This window comes from Peromyscus leucopus, chromosome 20 (assembly GCF_004664715.2).
Source record: "Peromyscus leucopus breed LL Stock chromosome 20, UCI_PerLeu_2.1, whole genome shotgun sequence".
Taxonomy (NCBI): domain Eukaryota; kingdom Metazoa; phylum Chordata; class Mammalia; order Rodentia; family Cricetidae; genus Peromyscus; species Peromyscus leucopus.
This window is the reverse complement of record NC_051080.1, coordinates 12867705-12890515: the sequence shown is the minus strand read 5'-3', so window position 1 is coordinate 12890515 and position 22811 is coordinate 12867705. Positions and strand designations below refer to the sequence as shown.

Genomic DNA, 22811 nt, shown 5'->3' with positions numbered 1-22811 from the left:
CGCACACACACACACACACACACACACACGCACGCACGCACGCACGCACGCACGCACGCACGCGCGCGCGCACACACACACACTTGTTCATTTATCTATTTACTTTTACTTCTCACTATGAAGCCCAGGCTGGCCAAGAACTCACAGTCCTCCTCCTTCAGTTTCCTCCATAATGGAATTAAGTCTAGCATTGTGCCACCATACAAAGCCTTAGCTTGGATCACCAACATCCCTCCAAGGTCCACTGCTGCAGTCACAGTCAGCCCGCGGGGTTATCAGGGGGATGGTGGAATCTTCAGGAAGTGGGATCTAATCAGAGGACGGACATCATGGTGGATGGTTTTCATGAAGATCCTGAGACCATAACCGCTTTCTCTCTTTTTCCTGATTGCCTATTGTACAACCTGGGGACCTGAGTTTGGACCCCCAGCACCTACAAAAATAGTACATGGCGATATGTATGCAATCCTAACACTGAGGGGCAGAGACAGGGGCATCTGTGGGGCTTGCTGGCCAGTAGTGAGTTCTGGATTCAATGATAGGTCAATAAGCATTCTCTTCTGTACCATTTCAACACGATGTACTGGGCCTGCTCCAGGCTCAATACAATGGGGACCAAGTGGCCATGGACTGAAACTTTTGAAAGCAATTATCACCTCCTTTTAAAAGTTGGTTTATCTCAGGTATTTTGTCAGAAAGACAGAAAGCTAATTAGTTCTTTCTAAAATGGCAAAAAAATAGCAACATGTGGATTCTTAGGACAATGGTCCAATAGAACGAACCACGGATGAAAAGTAGCATAAGAGGAAGGGGAAGCCACCAGAGTGGTAGCTTTAATAGGATGCTACAGTCTGGATAGTAATTATTCCCTCTTGTATAATATTAGCAGGACCAGCCTTAATATTATAGATCCCAGGGGCTCAGGAGAGAGAACTGCTAACGGCGAGGACTATTTTCAGGAAATAGGATCTCAGCACACCGAGCTCTATCGTCCACTTGCTTTAATTCCTCTGGCATAACATCCTTTATACACAGCTTCAGTTCTGTTCTCTTGCCTGATTTCTCTCTATATCTACTGTTCCCTCTAAGTTCTATCTTAATTCTCTCTTCTTAATTCTGTCCCATCTAGGTCCTTTTCAGCTTGTTCTTACCCAGCTAGTACTTCCCCATCTGACTCTTCCTATTCTTCCATCTCGTCCACACGTACTCTCCTTATCCCTCTTCGTTCTCCACATTCCTCCTAAGTCTCCCAGTAATCCAGTTATAAACCCAAGAAATAGCAAGCTCCTGGTCGAGCAAGGTCACCAGGCTTGAATTCTACAGGGACATAAAGGCAGGTAAGAATTTTCCTCAGGCAGTGACCACCAGGCTTCCAGGTTAAAAACGGAGGGGTGATAAGAATCACATAGAGGGGCAGTAATTGTTAATTATCATTTGCAACCCAAAAGGGAAGTGACTAATGGGAAAATGAATTAACTAAAGGCTAATTCGGGTAATATCTAAGAAGAGGGATCTTATATGCTCCACTACATCTTAAATGTGATTGGTAGAAAATGTTAAGAATCTGTAAGTTGCTAAGTCAATGAGAGGAAATAAAACTGCCTTCTTTTTTTCCTGTGGCTCATATCTGTCCAAGCTATCTGCTGTTTTTCTGCAGGGTGGGGGAAAGTGTGCTTGGTTGTTAGGCAACCTGTGCACTAGATGCCTCTGGTGATAGTTAAAGGGAGATCTGGAACTAGAGGTAAGATTTGGGAAAAGGCACATCCGCCAGGCCTTCTCAAACAGGTAGACTGGATACTTAAATCTGTTCTTAGAGAGCACGGATGTATCTCTGATAAGGTACTTACCTCCGTCTGGGGATGGACCTGGCAGGATGCTGCCAATGACGATAATTACAGGGAGGCTTGAACTGGGGTTCTGGCTGTGCACAGCTGTCAATGCACAAGGCCATCTAAATATTCCTTTAGTAGAGGGGAAATGGTGCCCAATAAATAATGGAAAAGCTACAATAGCACACAAGAAACTCATAGCAGGAAATGGCTGATAATCAAAAGCCAAATATCACCAAGACTCCTTGAACCATAGCTTGACCTCTGGAAGGCCCTTGGCTACTTCCAGGTATTAGCTTTGTCATAATCAGCTGAAATCCTACTTTGTATATTTTTGCAGCTTGCAGCAATTCCCCAGAGACCAAGTGCTAGAGACTTGGTCACCAGCCTATGGTGGGGCCTACTGGAAGGAAATTAGGTCCCTAGAAGGCATGTTCTTGAAGTGGGTATTAGGACTCTGATCTTCTTACCTCTGGGCTCTCCACCATGAGGTGACCAGACCTCCTCCATGTTCTCGCTGTCATGAGGTCTGTCTACTACAAGTCCAAGTGACCACAGTCTGAAACCTTTCAGACTATGAACCAAGATAAACCTGTCCTCTTCTAACTGATCTGTCTCGGGCATTTTGTCCTAAGGGCAGAGATCTGGTACATGGAATGTTAGCTTTGGCCAAAGGCACTGACTAGTCTCCCACAGTAAGGGGAGGAAGGAAATAAGGGGCATCTGAGAGGGTGCAGAGCAGAGGGGTGTGGGAGTTTGGAGAAGCCTTGATGCTGCATTGCCAAATAAGCAAGATACTTTTTGAGAGACAACAGTAAGCGCTAAGATGTGCACTCGATTTAGGCAAGGAGTTAAGAACCCACAGGAGCTACACCCATGCTGTTAACAAATACATTCTTTATAACAGTTTGGACATTTCTTAAAATCTTCATCCCTTCTACCCACACACTTAGAGGTGGAATAAAACGTGGGGGGAAATGAGCTGGGTCAGTCAGTCTTTCCCAATGTTCCTATCTGCATCTTTTAAAACAAAACAAACACCCCTGAATTCTAAGTAAAGATGATGAAAAATATGAAAGGAAGAGTAAATAAAACCTTCATTGTGGGAGGTGGAAGCTGGGGAGACGGCTCAATCCATCAACTGCTTATTATACAACATAGGGACCTGAATTTAGGTCCCCAGCCCCTATAAAAATAGTACATGACAATAAAAATGTAATCCTAACACTGGGAGGTAGAGATGGGAGTCTACGAAGCTTGCTGGCCAGCTAAAGTAGTTCCAAGTTCAATGACAGACCTGGTCTCAAAAAATAAGGTATAGAATAATATCCAAAGGTGTCTGACATTGGCTTCTAGCCTACACAATGCAAACATTCAAGAGTGCCTGTACTTGTACAAACAAGCGCACACATATCCACCACACACACACACTCACACAAAATACCCTTTACACACATGTACACTATATATATAGTTAGATGTCTGCTTCCAAGCTCTGTTTAACCAGAATTCGTTTTTGTGTACATATTTGTGTGGTGTATGTATTTGATGTGTATGTGTGTGTGTGCATGTTCATGTGTGTGAGTGTGGGCGGTGCCATACCGCACCTGTGGAGGTCAAAGGACAACCTCAGGTGTTAGGACTCAGGGTCTCTCATTGTTCACCACTGTGTACAGCAGGCTAGCTGGCCCCATGAGATTCCAAGGACCTTCCTGACTCCTCCCCACAACTCACCCATCTCTACCCTTACCACCTTTTGGGATTAAAGACACACATGATTGTATGCAGCATCATATGAGTTCTGGGAGAACTGAACTCAGGTTCTTATGCTTATATGGCAAGCCCTTTACCCAAAGCCCCCCCCCCCAAGTAATTCCTTAGTTGCAATGAATGTATCCATACAACTAGGTTCTGTTCCTTGCAGGTACTGTGTATGTGTTTTAGATGTATCTGTGGTCACTCTTCAAGATCAACAACGTGATGTTCTCTCATCTAACCATTTCCCACTCACTAGCACATGGATGTCTTCCCCATGATGTTTTAAAGTTACAATACCTATTGAACCTCTATCAATATATGTATGAAAAATGACCCTTTTATTCCCTTAAATTATAATCTCTGAAGTGAACTTTCTAAGCCAAATAGTAATCTCCCACAAGAAATGAACATGCATAGATCTCCTCATATTCCAAATACATTCCAAGTATTTACTTAAATATCATATATGTCACACACACACACACACACACACACACACACACACACACACACACACAAACGTATATCAGTAATTCTAAACAAGCTTGTTGGATGAATTAAAGAAAAAAATAAAGGAAATATGAATATGTCAAACATGTCTGCTTGTCATCTAGAATAGTCTCTAAAAGTCCTTTCTGATTTTATATATATAGTCAGAAAAACTATCCAGTCATGTTTTCTAGAGATCAGTAAGGCACACATGAGTTTTTACTCTAAATTATCATTAAGGCTAAGCACTTTCTCAAGAGTTGTTTTTTTTTTCCCCAACTAGATTTTTCTCTTGATTAATTTTACTCAAATGTTCCTATTTGTAGCCTTGCCATTTATAACCTGTCTAAAGGATTATTTTTAAAAATATGCAATGAAAGACATTGGGTCTATGGAGAAAGTTCAGTGGGTATAGTGCTTGTAAAAGCATGGGGACCTGAGTTTGGATCTGGCACCCATGTAAAAAGCCAGCCATGGTGGCATGCATTTGTAATTCAAGTATCAGGAGGTGGAAAAGGAGTGCTGGGGCTTGCTGGCCAGCTAGCCTTGTGATTTGGTAAGCTCCACATTCAGCAAGAGATGTGATTTTAAGATAACAAGGTAGAGACCAACAGAAGCAGACATCCAACTCTGGCCTCCATATGCACAAGCATGCGGCTCCCCTCTCCAGAAGTTGTAACTAACAGATTAAAAAGGGAAAACTAGAGGCTGGAGAGAAAGATCAGAGGTTAAGAGTACTGGCTTCTCTTCCAGAAGACCTGGGTTCGATTTCCAACACGCACATGTGGGCTCACAACCATCTGCAAATCCAGTTTCAGGAGATCCAACAGCTTCTTCCAGTCTCTGCACTAGGATACATGTGCATCTATGCAAACAACACACGTATACACATAAAACAAAAATAAATACGTCTAAAAGATGTAATAAAGTGGGGGAAGATTTTCCTATTCTTGCCTTTAAACCCTTAAAGACTTATAAATGAACGTGAGTTTAGTAAGAAATCTAGGCTTCAGTCATACTACCCTTGTCCATGTTCTTAATTATTTCCTTTACTACTTAATACTTATTTCTTTTCCAAGTTATATTCATTTTTTTGTCCAAATCAAAACTCTTATAATGTTGCATGTATCACTGGAACTTTGATTTTTTTCCATTAACCATTTTGATTTTTTTTTTTTTTTGATTTTTCGAAACAAGGTTTCTCTGTGTAGCTTTGCGCCTTTCCTGGAACTCGCTTTGGAGACCAGGCTGGCCTCGAACTCACAGAGATCCGCCTGCCTCTGCCTCCCAAGTGCTGGGATTAAAGGCGTGTGCCACCACCGCCCGGCAACCATTTTGATTTTAATATCAGACACATATTATTCATTTGGAGTCATTTCTTAACCTTGAGTTGCTCTCTCTCATTACTGTTCCCCAACCTTATTACTACTTTGTCAAAAGGCATTTCGTCAAGACTCTAGGAAGTCTCTCACTGGGACTCTATTATTACCTCCACTCCATGTATATACTCTGCCCAACATTATCATCTTGCGTCTCTTTTGCTTTCACAATTAAGAGCTGGGTTCTCCCATATGAAGACATGTGACTCTCAGCACCATTCTACCAGGCTTGATCTACCTAAGGTCTCAGCACTTTCATTCATCCTCGACCCAAAGCAAATGCCAACCAACCTCTGTTCAGAGAGAAACGCACTCAGAAAACACCCACACACAGACTGCACATTGGAATCTATTGCAGCTGACTGCAAAGCACACCTTTACCTCAAGAACGCAGATGAGATTTCTATGACAATCTGCCCTTCAAAAAAAATAATAATGGAATATTAGCACTCTATTCCCTTTACATTATTTGACTAAAGTGTGATGAATTTTAACATCGGAAATCATCTTCAAGAGGTGGACATAAATAATAAATGGCTAAAGATCATAAATATTTCCGTGATATAAGGTAGGGATGAATATATTTATGAAATTCCCCTGAACGTTTACTAGGGGAAAAAAAATGAGACAAAGGCCTTTTTTCTTACATATTTGCCAGCCCAGCCAGTTCAATTGTCAGGCAGGCCAGAAAGTTGTAGGCCCTGTGGAGAGCCTTGGGAACCAGACAGTCAAACCATCTCCTGAAAAAAAATCACAGACTTAATGTTCTGAACAGGCCTTCAAGGCAGAAGGAGTGGAGGGTAGTCGATGAGCCATTCATTCTCTTCCTACCATGACAGTAAATGTTGAAATAAGGAAAGCCTGACATTCTCTGAGTAGAGGTTATGGTAATATTAATTTTTAAAACGCTTATAGTCCAAAATATTTTAAACCCATAGACTGACCTGTTTACAACTCATTTTCAGTCTCTACACAATTTTTCTTTCAAAACTAGAAGCAGTGGCTAGCTAAAAAGTAAATGGTTAGCGTTTAGATTCTCCCATCCAAGAACTAAGCAAGCCGGACCCTACCTAGCTCCCGAGATCAGAAGAGATCAGGCCCGTTCAGGGTGATATGGCCACAGACGGGGGTTCAGTTACACGTGCTGGTTTCCAAATGGCCTATGTTGTACATAACAAATTCCTCATCTGAAGTCATAAACTCGCCTCCAAGTATTAAAAGTGACCTTTATATGAAAGCTTCAATCTGAAATCTCCTCCTGTTGCACAGCTACTTACTTTCCAGTTTTGCCTTGTTTTATTAAGATCATCCTTTATCTCCTAAAAGGCAGACCTATCTTTCCCACTGAGAGTATTTTACTGATAAACACAGAAAATAATTACAAGACAGGACTGGTCTAATATCACGGTTCCAGATGGCCCCTTCCTAGTAGCCATGACGACATTCTAACAAACAGGTTCACGGCTTCACAGCTTTCTATTAAACAAACCCTCCACATTGCTGAGAAAAAAAGGATTCACACACCTTGAAACTTTGTGTTGGCTCCCACTTGCCCACTAGAAGAGAAGACCCCTCTCTCACACCAACTATAGCCATCAAGATGCATGTGAAAACTCCATCTGTCTTAAATAATATAATCTGGCTATAATCTTAAATAAGATAAACCGAACATGGAGAGAGAGCACCGTCCCAGTTTCAAGTTACTCATTCTGTCTTCCAAAGTTGTTTAAATTGTATCACAGAAGACCAATATAAATCTATTACTAGTTACAAGTAACATTAAAATTATCAAGTTTATTTTCCTTGGCTGTAAAAAGATGTTAAGAGTATGGGCAGAGACGTACCCCCAATTACAAGCACCAACATTTATTGTCAGGTGACATTGTGGATTTGGGTGTGGATAAATGTGCATGTATGTGAAGGGCAGAGTACATAGAGTCTCAGGTATCATGTCTTAGGCACTATCGTATTGATGAAATTATTATGGCCACTCCACATAGTTAAAAGGAAGATTTATTTAGTGGGTAACTTACAAAAAAGGGAATGGTAGGTTGTGGAGTATGGGGAAGGTATATCGAAGTCCAGAAGTGTTCTCTGGAGCTCTGCTCGGTCCACCTCCACCGTCTAGGGTCCCGGAACAGAGAGAACGCTTGCCCATCCAGGTCTCGGGTCTCCAGGCGCCTCCCTTGGCCCCACCTCGTAGGCGTGACAGTTGCCAGAGTCTCAATGGGGGTTGGAACTTCCAGATCCAAGCTGGAATGGCTACCCACTACACTATCGACTTTGCCTTTTCCTGAGACAGGCTCTCTCCCTGGCTTACAATTCACCAAGACCAGGAGAGATGGCCAGAGAGAGCCTTAAGGATCCATCAGTATCCACCTCCGACCACTAGGGTTACAAGTGCCTTGTGAGGCCCGGTATTATTTGTTCTTTCTTTTTTCTAATGTGTGTTCTATCGGAACTCTGGTCCTTACAAGCATTTGATCAGGTGCCGATCTCCCCCATCATCTTTATGTGCATTAGCTCACTTAATTGTCACAACAGCCTTTTCTAACTGCCACTAGGCCACGCCTTTATAGGGCTCTTAGTAACTGACACATGGCGGTAATGGCGACACAGGTTGTAGAGAATGTTTAACAACCACTGACGCTTTGCTTTGCTAGGCATGTGAAAAAACACTTCACAAATACAAATGCCTTTATCTTGTGGGCCGCAAGAAAATATTATGGAGATTCAGCTGGATATTACAGATATACCTAGAAATTTCAAGGTATTCTTCTAGAGGCAAGCCATTTATTATGGAATATTTGATGTTATCCAGTTTTTAATATTTCAGCTGTCTTCTGCTATGAAATTATTGTGTGCCCAAATACTTCCAGACCATTTTGGCAAATGGCTAAGTGTGGTGATATTGTATTCCCCAATATATTGTGTACCTTAATAAAGTTATCTAGGGGTCAGAGACAGAACAGCCACTATATTAAACATAGGTTTAGGCAGTGGTAGCACACACATCTTTAATCCTAGCATTCTGGAGGCAGAGATCCATCTGGATCTCTGAGTTCAAAGCCACACTGGAAACATCTCGGCATGGTGACATACACCTTTAATCCCAGGAAGTGATGGCAGGAAGCAAAAAGGTATATAAGGCGTGAAGACCAGGAACTAGAGCCTTTTTAAGCTTCTAGCTTTGAGCAGCAGTTCAGCAGAGATCCATTCAGATGAGGATTCAGAGGCTTCAGTCTGAGGAAACAAGATCAGCTAAGGAACTGACAAGGTGAGGTGGCTGTGCCGTGTTCTGTCTCTCTGATCTTTCAGCATTCACCCCAATACCTGGCTCCAGGTTTGTTTTTATTAATAAGACCTTTTGAGATTCCAGTTACATCTGGTGCCCAATTTGTCAAGTACAAATTCACAAAAAAGCCTTGCAGGGCCCCAGCTCAGGCCCGAGCTGCATGCAGCTGGTTATAGTGGCGCATGCTGGTAGGATTTGCTGAAGGAGGCAGAGGCAGGAGGATCCCAAGTTTGAGGCCAGCCTAGGAGACTTGCTGAGGAGAAGCTGCGGCCGGGGGCTGAGCCACAAATGGTGGTGGTGGGACCATGGAGGCAGTGGCTGCTGCTCCATGTTGCTGGCTGCTTCTCTTCATGTTGGTGACTTTGGTGATGCTACCTGGGACAAAGGGTTTATTGCTGCTTGTTCAGAGAACAATTGCCAGGACCATCAATGTTACAAGAAAGCATCGGCAAAGGTCAGTTTGGAGAAGTTTGGTAAGGCAAATGGTGGGGAGAAGAAGTTGCTGTGAAGATACTCTCTTACAGGGAAGAACTCTGGTGGTTCTGACAGGTAGACAGACATTTATCAGACACTGCTCCACTAGGTACTAACACCTCCTACAGAGCCTAGGAGACAAGCAGGCTGTAGATGCACAGTTTTGTTTCTTGTGCAAATGAAGCTCAAACCATCCCCTCCCTTCAGGCCTAGGGGCCTGGCAAAGTGATTGACTGAGGACTATAGGGCTTTCTGCATAACCAGGTGCAGTAAGAACTGCAGGAAAATCCCAGAGGAGACACAGAACCACATGGCCAGAGAGAAGGGAGGAAGACAGAGATTCTGTAGAGGGTAAGGCAGATCTTTTGTAGAGTTTATCAGGGCCAGGGGTAAGAAGCCAGGAAGGTGAGATGGAGGACAAAGGAACAGAGGATGAAGATCAGGTCAAAAGCATAGGAGCTTCCTGAAACTATGAGGACAGGAAAACTGGAGACAGAGAAGAGCTGAATGTGAGGAAGCCGTATAGATAGAATTTTGTCATAGAAGAATAAAGTTAACAGACAAAAGAGCATAATGTACATGGATTCCTTCCCCTCAGATAACCCATGCCATACACAGCATCTTTCCCAGGACTCTGGGAGGAATTTTTCTCAGGGCAGGAACTCGGGAAAATTCTGTTATCCTTACCTTTAATCTTCCCACAATCCTTTGGGGCAGGTACTATGTCACTCGACAGGAGAGGAAACTGGAGCACAAGGGAATAAAGAATCTGACAGGCCACTCAGCTCCTAAGCAGCCAGCCACTGTGCACCCAGGCAGTTCGGGTTCCCAGGGCTTGTGAACAAGCACTCTTCATTAATTAACTGTCACTACAGCAACGGACGAACTATGAGAGTTTCCAGCATTCAGCTACAGCATTATTCTGCTGGATATTTCACATGTTTGTCAGTTTTGCTATATATTCAAAAGATTATTATGTAAAAAGAATGCCATGGAAGGATATAAATACTATTAACACCTTATCATCTAAACCCTAAACCCATGGTCCTCTGGTTACCAGAGGAAATCAGCTGTGCTCAAAAATGATTCCTCTCAAGGAATGAAGTGTCAAATGTCAGGCCTGTGGTTCCAAGTGAATGCTGTGGTGATGAAGCTGCTCTGAGTACACATACACATCCTGCACTGTCTTTGTATAGCCAACACAGTACTGGGATCACCTGGGCGCCTTCCTCTGCAACACATCCACATCAGTCCTTTAAGAACACAGTCTATTTTTATCTTTGCCTTCTTGAACCCAACATAGGCATCACTCATGAAATGGTTACGGACAAGATGCTGAGAGAGTTCGGAAAAGAAGCAGCAGAGAAAACAACTGTGAACCGAAAGAGAGAGAGAGAGAGAGACAGAGAGAGACAGAGAGACAGAGAGAGAGAGAGAGAGAGAGAGAGAGATGGAAAAAGCCCATTGGGCCCTTTAGTTGCCACATCTCAGCATCATCTGTGCGGTTCAATTCCTAGGTGCCATTTCCATGGGTTCTGGGTTGGATGCCCCTAACACAGGCCCAGAGTAAGGAACCCTGCTGTGGGATGTTCTGTATGCTGTAAATGTATTGCTCTGATTGGCTGATAAATAAAATGCTGATTGGCCAGTAGCCAGGCAGGAAGTATAGGTGGGACAAGCAGAGAAGAAAATTCTGGGAACAGGAAGGCAGAGTCAGGAGTCACCAGCCAGACAAAGAAGCAGCAAGATGTAAGGTACCAGTAAGCCACAAGCCACGTGGCAACTTATTGATTAATAGAAATGGGTTAATTTAAGATATAAGAACAGATAGCAAGAAGCCTGCCATGGTCATACAGTGTATAAGTAATATAAATCTCTGTGTGTTTACTTGGGTCCAAGCAGCTGCAGGACTGGCAGGTGAGAGAGATTTGTCCTGACCATGGGCCTGAGCAGGACTGGAGAAAACTCCAGCTACAGAACCCCTTATAGGTGAACGTCAGAGCACCCAGCTTCCCTAATTGCAGGTAGCCCATGCATGAGCCCTGAGCCAGGGAAGCATGCTCCCCCCTGATCTGTTTTCCTGAGCTGAGCAGAAGTCAGTTCTAAAAACTTCACAGGGACAATTAAAAGAGTTTGGGGTTGGGGAGGGCGGGGGGAGCATTGTTTAAGAGACAGGGCTCAAGGAACCCATCTTCCTACCTCAGCCTCCCTCATAGATGGAATTACAGACACACTTCCATGCCGAGCTGAACATCTCTATTACAAATGTCATGTTCAGAGGGAAAAGAACCTGTGCAATGAGGCCGTAATGGGGAACTTGCACTTGCAGAAGGGTTAACTGGACCCTCACTTACAGCATACACACAAATGAACTAACACAGGTTGAAGACATAATACTAAAACTCCCGGAAGAAAATCTAAGGGAAAAGCATAGGTACGACAGCTTGGGCATGATTTCTTGGCTACCACAGCAAAAGCTGAGGCAACAATCAGAATGAAAACAGGCAAATGGGAGGAACATCAAGGTTAAAAACGGCACAAAGGGACTAGAGAGATGGCTCGGTGTCTAAGAGCATGTAGTGCTTTTGTTGAACACCCAAATTCACTCCCCAGCACCCATGTCGGGGACTCACCAGTGTCTCACTCCTGGTCCGGTGGATCCAGTGTCCTCTTCTGGACACTGTGAACACTTCCATTCACACATGCACATCCTCACACATATAAACAAAAATCAAATAAACTTTAAAAAATAAATAAAAGATTGCACAAAGAATACAACCACCAGAGTGAAATGGCAACTTATGAGATGGGAGAAAATATACATATATATTCAGAATATATATATATATATATATATATATATATGTATGTATGTATATGAACCTACAACCTAACAAAAAATAACCCAGTTAAAAAACTAGTAGTAGAGGCTAGCCTCAACTACATAGCAAGTTTGAGGTCAGCCTGGGTTACAGGAAACCTTGTGCAAAAAAAAAAAAAAAAAAAAAAAAAGTGGTATAGGATTTGGATACTTTCAAAAAGAGACCTACATGACCAACATGCATATGAAAAGTTTTCAGCATTGCTAATTATATGAGAAATGTAAACTGTCCCTTGATTAGGATCCCCACTATCAAAAGAAAGGAAATAAGAGGCGCCAGTTCATACACAGATGACTGAAATGGTGCACTGTGGGAATTCGAGCCAGTGCAGCCTCCGTGGAGAAGAGTGTAGAGGTTCAGCAGAAAATTGAAAATAGGACTACCATCTGTCCTGGCAATCCTATTTCTGGATGTGTATCCAAAAGAATTCAGAGCAGGATCTCAGCCAGATCCCTGCACTCCTGTGCTCACTGGTCAATTATGCACAACAGCAAAGACACAGACCCAACCCAAATGCCATCAGCGGATGAATGGATGAAGGAGATTCTACCACACACACAAACACACACCAGGGGGTTATAACAAGGAAATCCAACGTGGATAAATCTCAAGAACTTTGTGCTATGTAAACTAAGCCAGTCACAGAAGGACAAAGAACAAATACTGCAGGAGTCCATTTATAGAACGTGAAGTCATCAAAATCATAAAACGTAGGGAGGTGGTTAAAGGGGACATAAACTTTCAGTTTTACAGGATGAAAACTTTCTAGCAATCTGGTGTGCGACATGTAAACATCCCCCACACTACAAAGTACACACTTCAGAATGGTCAATGTGGTAAATTTAATGTTTAGTATTATCACAATTTTAAATTTTATTTATATTTATTTGTGTGTGTATACATTTGTTATCACAATTTAAAAAAATATCACATTTAAAAAAAAAACTCCTTTGATAGGGCTTGAGAGAGGCTCAGTGGTTAAGAGCACTGGCTGCTCTTCCAGAGGACCCACATCTGGTTCCTAGCACCCACATGGTGGCTCACAACTATCTATAACTCCAGCTCTACATGATCCAGTGCCCTCTTCTGAGCTCTGTGGGAACCAGGCATGCATGTGGTGCACAGACATCCATACAGGCAAAAGACTCATGCATATAAAATGTAAACTTTTTAATTGTTAAAAGATTTGAAAATATTAATTAAAGGGAATCTACTTTGAAATAAAAATTAATGTTCCCATGGGATATGGCAAAGAACAGTGACATCAGACTCAGAGAGGATGGTCACTACACTGTGGTTCAGCACAGACACATCCTTTTGGGGGGATGTGAACTATTCCCCAGGGCTCATGTGTTTGAACTTGGGTCCCAGCTGGTGGCTCTGTTTTGGCGGTGGTAGAATCTTAGAAGGTGGAGCCTCACTGGAGACAGTAGGTCTCTGGGTGCTAGCCTTGAGGCTTTAGAGCCTGGTCTATTTCTTGGTTGCTCTTCGTTTCCTTTATAGCCTGGTCCACTTCCTGGTTCCTTCCCCCGAGAATCCCAAGAAAGATGCTACAAGAGGCTGGGATACTAATCTGAGGGACTTCAAATGAATCTATCTACATCGAGCTCTTAGTCCATTCACTTTATTCTTCTAAGTCAAAATCTCTCGACACAGCTTCAATTCTGTTCTCATACTTAGCTCCTCTCTGTCCCTTCCTCTCCTGTCCTCTCATCATTCTAAGTGCCTTCCATCTTCCTTCTCCCTCCTCTCTTTCCAGTCCAGTCTAAAAAACCCATACCAATCCAAAACTCTCTGGTTCCACTGCTTTCTTAAGTCAGGGCAAGTCTGCTCTACAACTGGCTAGGAAGACTGCATCATAGCTTGATGCCCCTGGTATGACAAGGCCCTTTTTGTTCTGAGTATTGTTAGAGAGGGAAGTCTTGAGGTGCAACTTTGGCTGTGGAGGAAAGGAGGGTCTTAGTTTAATTAGCACAAGAAACAAAGCTATGTACCTAACACCTACTAGGTATAGGTGGTGTCTCCATATGAATGTTTACCTTAATTCAGGAGACTAGCAGGTGGTCTGGAATGCTTATTCCGTCTGCCCTTTGTCCTTGGATGTTTGAGAGGTATCTCAGATAAAATGCTTTTGCCAGAGATGGCCCTAGCCTTGGATGCTTGCTAAAGGAGATAACTACAGAAGGCAGACATCTGATTCTAATGCTAAAAAGGGTGAAACAAAAGCCTGGAAAAAGGAAGTCTTACCTGTGTCACAGTTGGGGGAAGTATCCAAATACCTCAGTTGTATAGGAGAAAGAGTGCCCAGTGAATGATCTAGGAATGGAAAAGCTACAACAGCACATGAGAAATTCATAGCAGGAAATGGCTAATATTCAAAGGCCAATATCACCAAGACTCCTTAAGACTTGGCTTCTTCCAGGTCATAGTCAGTTGACTTCCTACTTCATATTTCTACATCCCACAACACTTCCTGGTCCCTCTAACGTCCCTTCTTCACTCCAATTTACTACATCCTCAAATCATGAACTTGAATAAACTCTTCCTCCCTTGAATTGCTTCTTGTTAGGAATTTATTTGATCACAACAGTGAGAAAAGTTAACTGATAGACACTTTGAAACTCAACCTCTTAGATGCTGTATTGTCCTACCTAGTAGCTCTGTGGCTATGAGGAAATCACTCTACCTTTTCTGCCAAAATATTTTCATCTTAAAAGCAGCAGTTACATTCTCCTACTCAATTATTGAGAAGACTACATGAATTTGTATACAGCATGCAAGAAGTGTAAGCATTCAATGAACTATCAATTCTTAGATGTGATATTCTGCCATGAAAAATGACTGCCTAGACTCAGAAAAGAGGGACATTGAAGGCAATAAGGACCAATGCTAATGCCACTAGTCTCTGGTGACACACCTTCACACTGCATAACCTGTTAAGAAATGAGCTTACTCTGTGTAGCTTATGACACATCCTGCTCACTACACCCCTCCAAACTGTAGTACAGAGTTAATAAAAGGTGTATCTGTACACACACACACACACACACCTGGGGGAAACAAGTTTTAAAAGTGGAAAATTTTGAGTGTTTGAGTATAAACATTCCTCAGGACAAGGGACATTTTTCTATCACTAGCATCAGCTGATATTAGAAGTACAGCTATTAATTATAGGCTGGCTGCTATATTAGTCTATCACCAGGATGAAATTAGTTGACTCTGCGCTTGCATCACAGAAAAGGGAAATAGAGAAGTCCCATGAACAACTTAATATAACTCATGTTAATGACCACCTTACTCACTTGTGGAGAGTATTCTCATGCTACACACAAACAGAATCAGGCCATAATCCACCAGGATTCTGCAAGGTCAAACTCTGTGCCAACAGATGGAACAAGGAAGATGTGAGATGGTTAGCATGTATGCATGCATGCAAGGAAACACTGGAGTCAAGGAGAGTTCCATTTATACATGTTTCATACCAATTGGGAAAATAAGACCAATAGAATACAGAAGTCCAACTTAAAAAAAAAAAAGAACACTCTGAAAACAACTTTTTAAAAAGTGTAAAAAAACAAACAAATTTTATCATGCTGTCATCCCCACAGAAATATTTTTATATTAGCTGCTTATTTGAAATTCCAACTGCTTCAGGATAACTATGCTCAGCCTAATGAAAGGCATCTACATTAATCGCCATATAGTATGGCATTTATTTTGATCAAACAAGGTTTTACATTTGTTTACAGTAAGGAATAGGAATTTAAAGAGGCAGTGATACTTCTGAAAGGATTGCTCAGTAGGCTATACCAACTCCAAACTGCAAGAGGAAGCTATAAATGATATTCTAGCAGAAGTGCTAACAGACTGGGAGGGAAACTGAGGTAAATTTGAGTTCCACAAATGTGATGCTATGTAAACGGCTGTGATGTCAGTTCTCAGGAAAAGTCCAAACAGTAGTGAATCTCAGAATTCCAGCACCTTGATATTCCCTACAAGAGCACTAAGACACCAGTTATCAGTTGTGGTGAAGGCCGGCACCAGGGCCAGAACTCGCCTGCATGTGTGGTTATAGTGCCATGTTCTTAGACTCTGCTGTCTCTAAACATGATAAGCATGAGAAACACAGGGACAGAGAAAATAATAAAACAAGTGAACAAATTCTCACATTCTTTCACTAGATTTATTTTCATTATTTTTAAGCATATGTAAGGAGGGGAAGTACGTGTACATACATGCAGTGCCCAGAAAGGCTGGATTCCCAGGCAGTGATGAACTGTCCAACGTGGGTGCTAGGAACCAAACTCAGGTCCTCTGATAGAGCAGTATACATTCTTAACTGCTGAACCATCCCCCCTCCAGCCCCTCAGTCACTTTATTTTCAAACATTATTATAAGTATACCCCAGTTTACAAAAAATATCAAAGAATAAAGACACCTACAAAAATGGACTTTGTGTGAGGGGCACACCTAAGTAAGATTATTCTGTTAATTTCAGGGATCAAACATATGTGTCCTGTTCGAACTGAATCTTCAAGTTTGAAAATGTAAAAAGCAGGGGCAATAATAAAGTCTGGTCTCTGTGCTGAATGAGGCAAAATGAAAAAACTTAAAAGTGTGCTCTGTGTACAACAGCACTCAGGCCATTATTTTGCTACAGCTCACCAAGAAAATTGATTTCTCTACAAACCCCCCCACCACCCAAAAAAAAGCACAAATACCCTTTCTTTCTAATGCTTATCTTTAAGATTCATTGAACACAGATCAGTAAGGACTCTACCTATGGTCAACAGTTTTTTTTCTTTTTTAGAGATCTCTACTGAAGAGACCAATAATGGGTCTTCAAAGCTTTGCTCAAGTATTCTCCACTTACTCCACGCTCCCCAACTCCACAAAGAATTTCTGGCTCTGAAGATCTTCCAAGAGACAAGAAAGTAGGGAAGAAAGAGAGAAGAGCTGCAAAGCAGAATGGAAAGAGGCAAGGGGGTTGGGGAAGCTTCATGGCGTTACAGCCATGGCTGGAGCCTCCATGGCTGCAGTGTCGGACCTGCACACACACAGCCAGCCTCTAAACAGAGTCTGGCTGCCCACCCAGGCGGATGATCCCCTCAGTCTTTCAATCAGCCACACTTCAAAGCCTGACTTTCCCGTGCCTTCACACCCACAGTGAGCTCCACTTTAAATGTCTAGTAAAGGCAAACAGAAAGAAAGACTTTTAAGATCTTGCTCACTGAATCCTGATTTTATATCTATGACCTTTGCCTGTAACTGCTGGAAGGTTTCCACATCCAGCAACAGGAGACCTGGACAGAGGTAAGAGGATTAGATGAGACAGCATAAATAAAGAATTCTCCTGTGCCCGGGACCTACAGGGTAGGAAATCAGCACTTCCTCACTTCCTGCTTGCATCATCTGCTGGACTCCTACTTAGCTTTCAACCTCTACCTTAATCATTGCTTCTGTCAAGTCTTTCTTGATTCTGTATCGGTTGAAATTTTATTTTTAGTTGTGTGTGAATGTGTCTGTATGGGGCTACATGCATGTGAGTGCTGTTGTAGCAACCCCAAAGATTCCCTGAAGCTGGAATTATAGGTGGTTATGAGCTGCCAGACATGGATGCTGCTAACTGCCTCAGCAAGAGCAGATTATGCTCTTAACCACTGAGCTGTCTCTCAGGCCCCTCCAAGATCTTTTCTATGTGAGCAACCAAAGCCGTCAAGAACCTGCTCTCCCCATTTCTATGGCACTTTAGAGAACCCTCTATTGCTTTGTAGTCGCCTATTAACATGGCTTCCTGTTCCATTTGAGAATAAACACCTCGAGGGTGGGGCTTAAATTTAGCTAATTACTCCCTACCCCAAATCTGACAGAATTGACCATGAAGAGATGAAAGAATGATTTCATTAAAGCACTAAAACCTTTAGATGACCCTTCGGGTATTTTCATAATGCACTCAATTTTCTTTTTCAAAGAACAGTCTTAAATGATTGGCAGCACACCAGCAAGGGACAGTTTAGTTTGTTTGTTTGTAACATTTCTGATCATCAGTCATTCAAGCGTTCAACATGTTTCTTCTCTGCTCCAGGAACACAAATTTGTAAATCTGAACAAAATTAACAAAGTCCCTGTTTTGAAGGGCCTTAGATTTCCCCAGGGTAAATGAGGAGAAAGGATATTATGGAGGACTTGTCTAGAAATGGCACAAAACGTATTTTGTTATTCAACATTTACTAAATTATCACAGGATAAAACAAAACAAAGCAAAAAACCCTGCTGACCACATATAAAGATCACCTGTTTTAAAAGACCATGAGATAAGTCCAGATTTAGTATACTAAACAGACAAAATTGATGTACTGTCTCCCACAACATCAACAAAACACTCACATTAGGGACCTATTTCCCTGCACCTTCTCTTGGAAGGCTAGTGATCTATGAGTCCTGCCTAAGCACTCCTTTGAACTTGAAGTGGTTTTTCTGAGTTTTATGGATCCTATGTCAAAGACTGTGTATGACATCACACCTGTCCTTGTTCTCAAAGCTACCACAGGTCCTGCTTAGCTGTTCTCACAGTGTGGTCTCTCCTTCCTCAAGTACATGATCCATTTCCTTCTGTATGCACTACCTTGCTTCAATGGCCATTGCTCAAATCCTCCTTTCCTGTCAATTTGTTATTTCCATCAGTGAGCTGCTCTTCCTAAGACAGTGGTTCTCAACCTGTGGGTCAAGACCCCTTGGGGGTGGTGATTTCACTTATTAGACATATCAGGGAAAAAAAAAAAAAGAGGATGAGGACATAAGGGAGGCTATGTATCATCCCAAGCAGCATCTGGGGATGCTGAGAACAGTCCATGGCAGGTTATTTATCGAACGGTCCCACAGGCATGGGCCATTGCCACACAGAGATTGAATGCCCATTGGCTTGTTTGTTTGGTGGCCATTAGGGCCTTCAATTACAATTCATAAAAGTAGAGAAATTACAGTTACGATGTAGCAGTGAAATAATGTTATGGTTGGGGGTCAGCACAAATGAGAAACTGCATTAAAGGGTCGCAGCATTAGGAAGGTTGAGAACCCCTGTTCTACAGGGATGACAGCCAATTCTACCTGCCTCTTTTTGCAAAGCTGACTAGAGTCTGCTCTCCTCATAATTCCGTATCTTAGATCTATCTGAAAGGACCCTGATGAGGCCTTGGGACTCTCAGGCAGGAATCAACATCATGCTTCAATTTTCATCTGATACTCAGAAGTCTCACTGAGACACATCTGCAAAACATCAGTCTCGAAACATAAGCCTGGGAGCTAATCATGAGACCTTGCTAACTAAAATGCTATTTGTGTGCCAGGGCAAGAAGAGGGTGAGGGCATCAGGGAGGACATGGATCCCAAGCAGATGATTCTGGGGAGGCTGAGAACAGTCTAGGCAGGTTATTGATGGAAGGGTCCCACAGGCACAGACCATGGCTACACAGAATGTCCACTGCTTTGTGTTTGGTGGTCACGTGGACCTTCTTTTACCAAATCCACATTTTACAGAGAGCCTTGCCCAGTGTCAATAATTAACAGTAAAAGGAAGGTCAGTGGTTTGAGATACAAGGAGAGTGAGCCACGGTTTAGGCTCAGGGCTCCGACAGGCAGAGTGGAATGAGTTTGCTTCTCCCTGAACCTGTCTGGAAGGGTGAAAAGCAGCCACACCAAATAGCAGTGAGTGGTTGGCTCACGGAAACTCCAGACATTCATCTAGCCTGCCCATAAGGAAGCAATACTTCAACAGCACCCTAGAGGAAACCGAATTATGACAGGAAACACTTTAAAAAAAAAAGAAAAGAAAAGAAAAGCATCATCAGTGTGATTCGGAAAACTGCCAGTGAGATTTAAATCACAAATCCCCATTTTCCCTTAAAAGTGCTTTCTAACAACACTGGGTACATCCCAAACAGCTTCCTCTGCCAAGAGCTCACCAACAGTACCTCCCCCACTCGGCAAGAAGGTTGAAAAAAAAAAAAATCAATGCCCAGAGAACCCAAATCTCTTCATTTCTAGAGTAAATTACAAGTATTTATTTTGCTGGGCATTTATCCACAGGAGTTGCTCCTAAATGAATTTAGGAAATGAATATGACCTTTAATAGATAATCTGGTTCCCAAATGGGAAAAAAAGCAGGAAAGGCAAAACAAGAATGGTGAATATTGGCCCAAAGTAAAAGTTCTAACGGGGGCGGGGAGGAAGAAGGGACTTCATCTAGAAAAGAGGAAAGGCTGAAAGTCAACCAAAAAGTACAAAGCGAAAAGAGAAAATCTTATTCTATCCATTGGAACGATGGGCCACTGCAGAAGGGATGGAACTGGAACGTAACCGAGATTTAGGAGTTCAAAACTCCTTGACTCTATAAATTATTGTATTTTGCCTAAAGCTGTCTGGACTGAACATCTTCAAAGAGGGCTGGCTGGTTGGTAGTAGGGAAACCACTCCCGGGCATGGCAGGGGGTGGAGACCCTCTTAAATTCAACAAGCGGCCTCAGGTTAGGCCAGATCAGGGGAAAGCTGGGGTTTCTGAAATTGCTCCAGGCTGTCCAGCGCGGACTGACCCGCGGGCGACCGCAGATTCCACGTGGGAATCCGGGGAGAAGGGAGCGCATCCTCCACAGCCACCAACCAGGGCGCTCGCGACACCGAGCCCCTGAAGAGCCGCGAAGCCGGGGAGTGCAGGGGGGAGAGAGGGGGGAGGTCAGTGGGGCTCGCGGGCGCGGCCACTCACCGATGCCGAGCCCCACGACCAGGCGGCCGGCCAGCAGCGTCTCCTTGTTGGCGGCGGCGGCCAGCACGGCGGAGCCCGCGGTGCACAGGGCGCTGGCGAGCAGGATGGCGCTGCGCCGGCCGAGAGCTCCGTTCAGGGCCCCTCCGGCCAGCGCCGCGACGGCGGCCGCGCCCACCGCGCCCGACACCAGCAGCTCCTGCCACATCGCGCCCAGGCGCATCTGGCGCCGCAGCAGCAGCATGGCCCCCGACACCACGCCGGTGTCGTAGCCGAACAGGAAGCCGCCGAGCGCCGAGAAGGCGGCGGCCGCATAGACGAAGGCGGGGGTCTCGTCGCGCTGGAACTGCCGGCGAGCGGCGCGCTCCAGCTCCGCGCCCTGCAGGCTGGTGGCCGACTCAGCGGCCAGCAGGCTGCGCTCCCCGCCCGGCGCCCCCGGCTCCGGCTGCCGGCGGCGCCGCTCGCCCATCAGGCTGCTCAGGCTGCGCAGCGTGTACTCCACGTCCTCGCTCGCCTTGCGGGACATGGAGGGGGACAGGCGGGCACCGCCGGGGCGGCTGCGGGGAAGTTCCGTGGGGCAGCGCGCACTCACTCGCGGCCAGCTGCTGAGCCGCCCGCCTTTGCAGCCTCTGCTCGGCTGGCGCTGCGAAGCGGTCGGGGGCGGGGTCGTGCGTCACTTGGCCGTTTAGAGGGGCGGGGTCAAGTGGAAAGCACCTCCTTTCGTGGGCGGGGAGAGGGAGGAGCTCCTCCTGTGGGCGGGGCCCACCTTCCTCGGTGGGCGGGGTCAAGCGGCCGCCCCCCGCCCCCCCCCAGGCCGACTGTGCTCTTGCTGGAGGCTCGGGTACCTGTACCCGGTGAAGCCTGCCTGCGGCTGCAGCTGAGCTGCGAGCCTGAGTGTGAAGGCCCACAGGAGACCGTGCATGAGGTAAAGGTCTCTAAGCCGGACTGCCCGCCTTCCAGCCATCTGAGGTGGGCAAGGCTGGAGCTACCTGACACCCACCTAGCTCTGTCCTGTTTGAGTGGGTGTCCTACTGCTCTCCTGCAATTAGTTTATTTTGGAGCAGTTCAGAACCGCGTTCTCCTGGTTTCTCTAGTTTCTTTTCTCCCTGCTAGTCCTTCCTCAGATTCTGCCCTTCTAAAAAGCACGTTACATCTTGACTCTCTGAGGATAGAGGTAACTTAACCTCCCAAGTGAGTCCCCGACTTCTTCCTGTGGATCCCAAGGGAAAGGCAACTTTAGGCTGCTCTTACATAACCAGCTGATTCCAAGTGGAGCAAGGAAACCTGAGAATCTGATTTGTGGTGTGACAGGCAATTGCCACCTTCCTCGCCCAGCCCAAAAGAATACCTTCTCTCGACAATCCCCGCTGCTGCCATTGATTTGGAGAACTTATTTTAAACGCTCCATTTGCCTGAGACAAAGTAAGTTCAAATCGTTTGAGGACGATTATTTTAATTGCTAATTGCCAACTGTTGGTTGGTTTGAAAACCCCGCCTCCCCTTGATTTAAATATTCTGTAAATTATTTTATGTTGCTGCACTTCAGAAGTTAAAGACTAATCAACCATCTTTTTGATGCAGTCTCGTTTTACTTGCATGGGCCACCAGATTTAAATGAAAAATAAATTTAAGATCCATGGTTTCCATCAACAATTCCCACTCTCATTTAGCTACCTTCTTTGAACAAGTTTCTTATTTTTTCAGGTGAGGAGGGGTGTTGGTTCGAGACATGGTTTCTCTGTGTAGCTCTAGCTGTCCTGGATCCGTAGTCCAGTCTGGCCTGGAACTCTGCCTCCATGAGTACTGGGATAAAAGGTGTGCATCACCACCACCCAGCTGAACAAAAGTTGTTTAGCATGAGGCCTATCCATGAAGTCCAAGCCTGTTTGCTTTAGAGAAAAGATTTCCGTCATTCCTATTTCACTATGAAGTTATAAGACTTTGCCAAAG

The 22811-nt window shown here is 44.2% G+C and overlaps 1 protein-coding gene across 1 annotated transcript in view; it reads right to left on the bottom strand.

Annotated features, from left to right (window-relative positions):
- The window catches only part of Slc2a13 (solute carrier family 2 member 13), a 308559-nt gene extending 287033 nt beyond the window's left edge, over nt 1–21526 (bottom strand). The window contains exon 1 of the mRNA XM_028869258.2: nt 20865–21526. Within this exon, the coding sequence (XP_028725091.1) occupies nt 20865–21387 (523 nt within the window). The 5' untranslated portion in view covers nt 21388–21526. The remainder of the gene's footprint in view (nt 1–20864) is intronic.
- Between the last annotated feature and the right edge of the window lie 1285 nt (nt 21527–22811).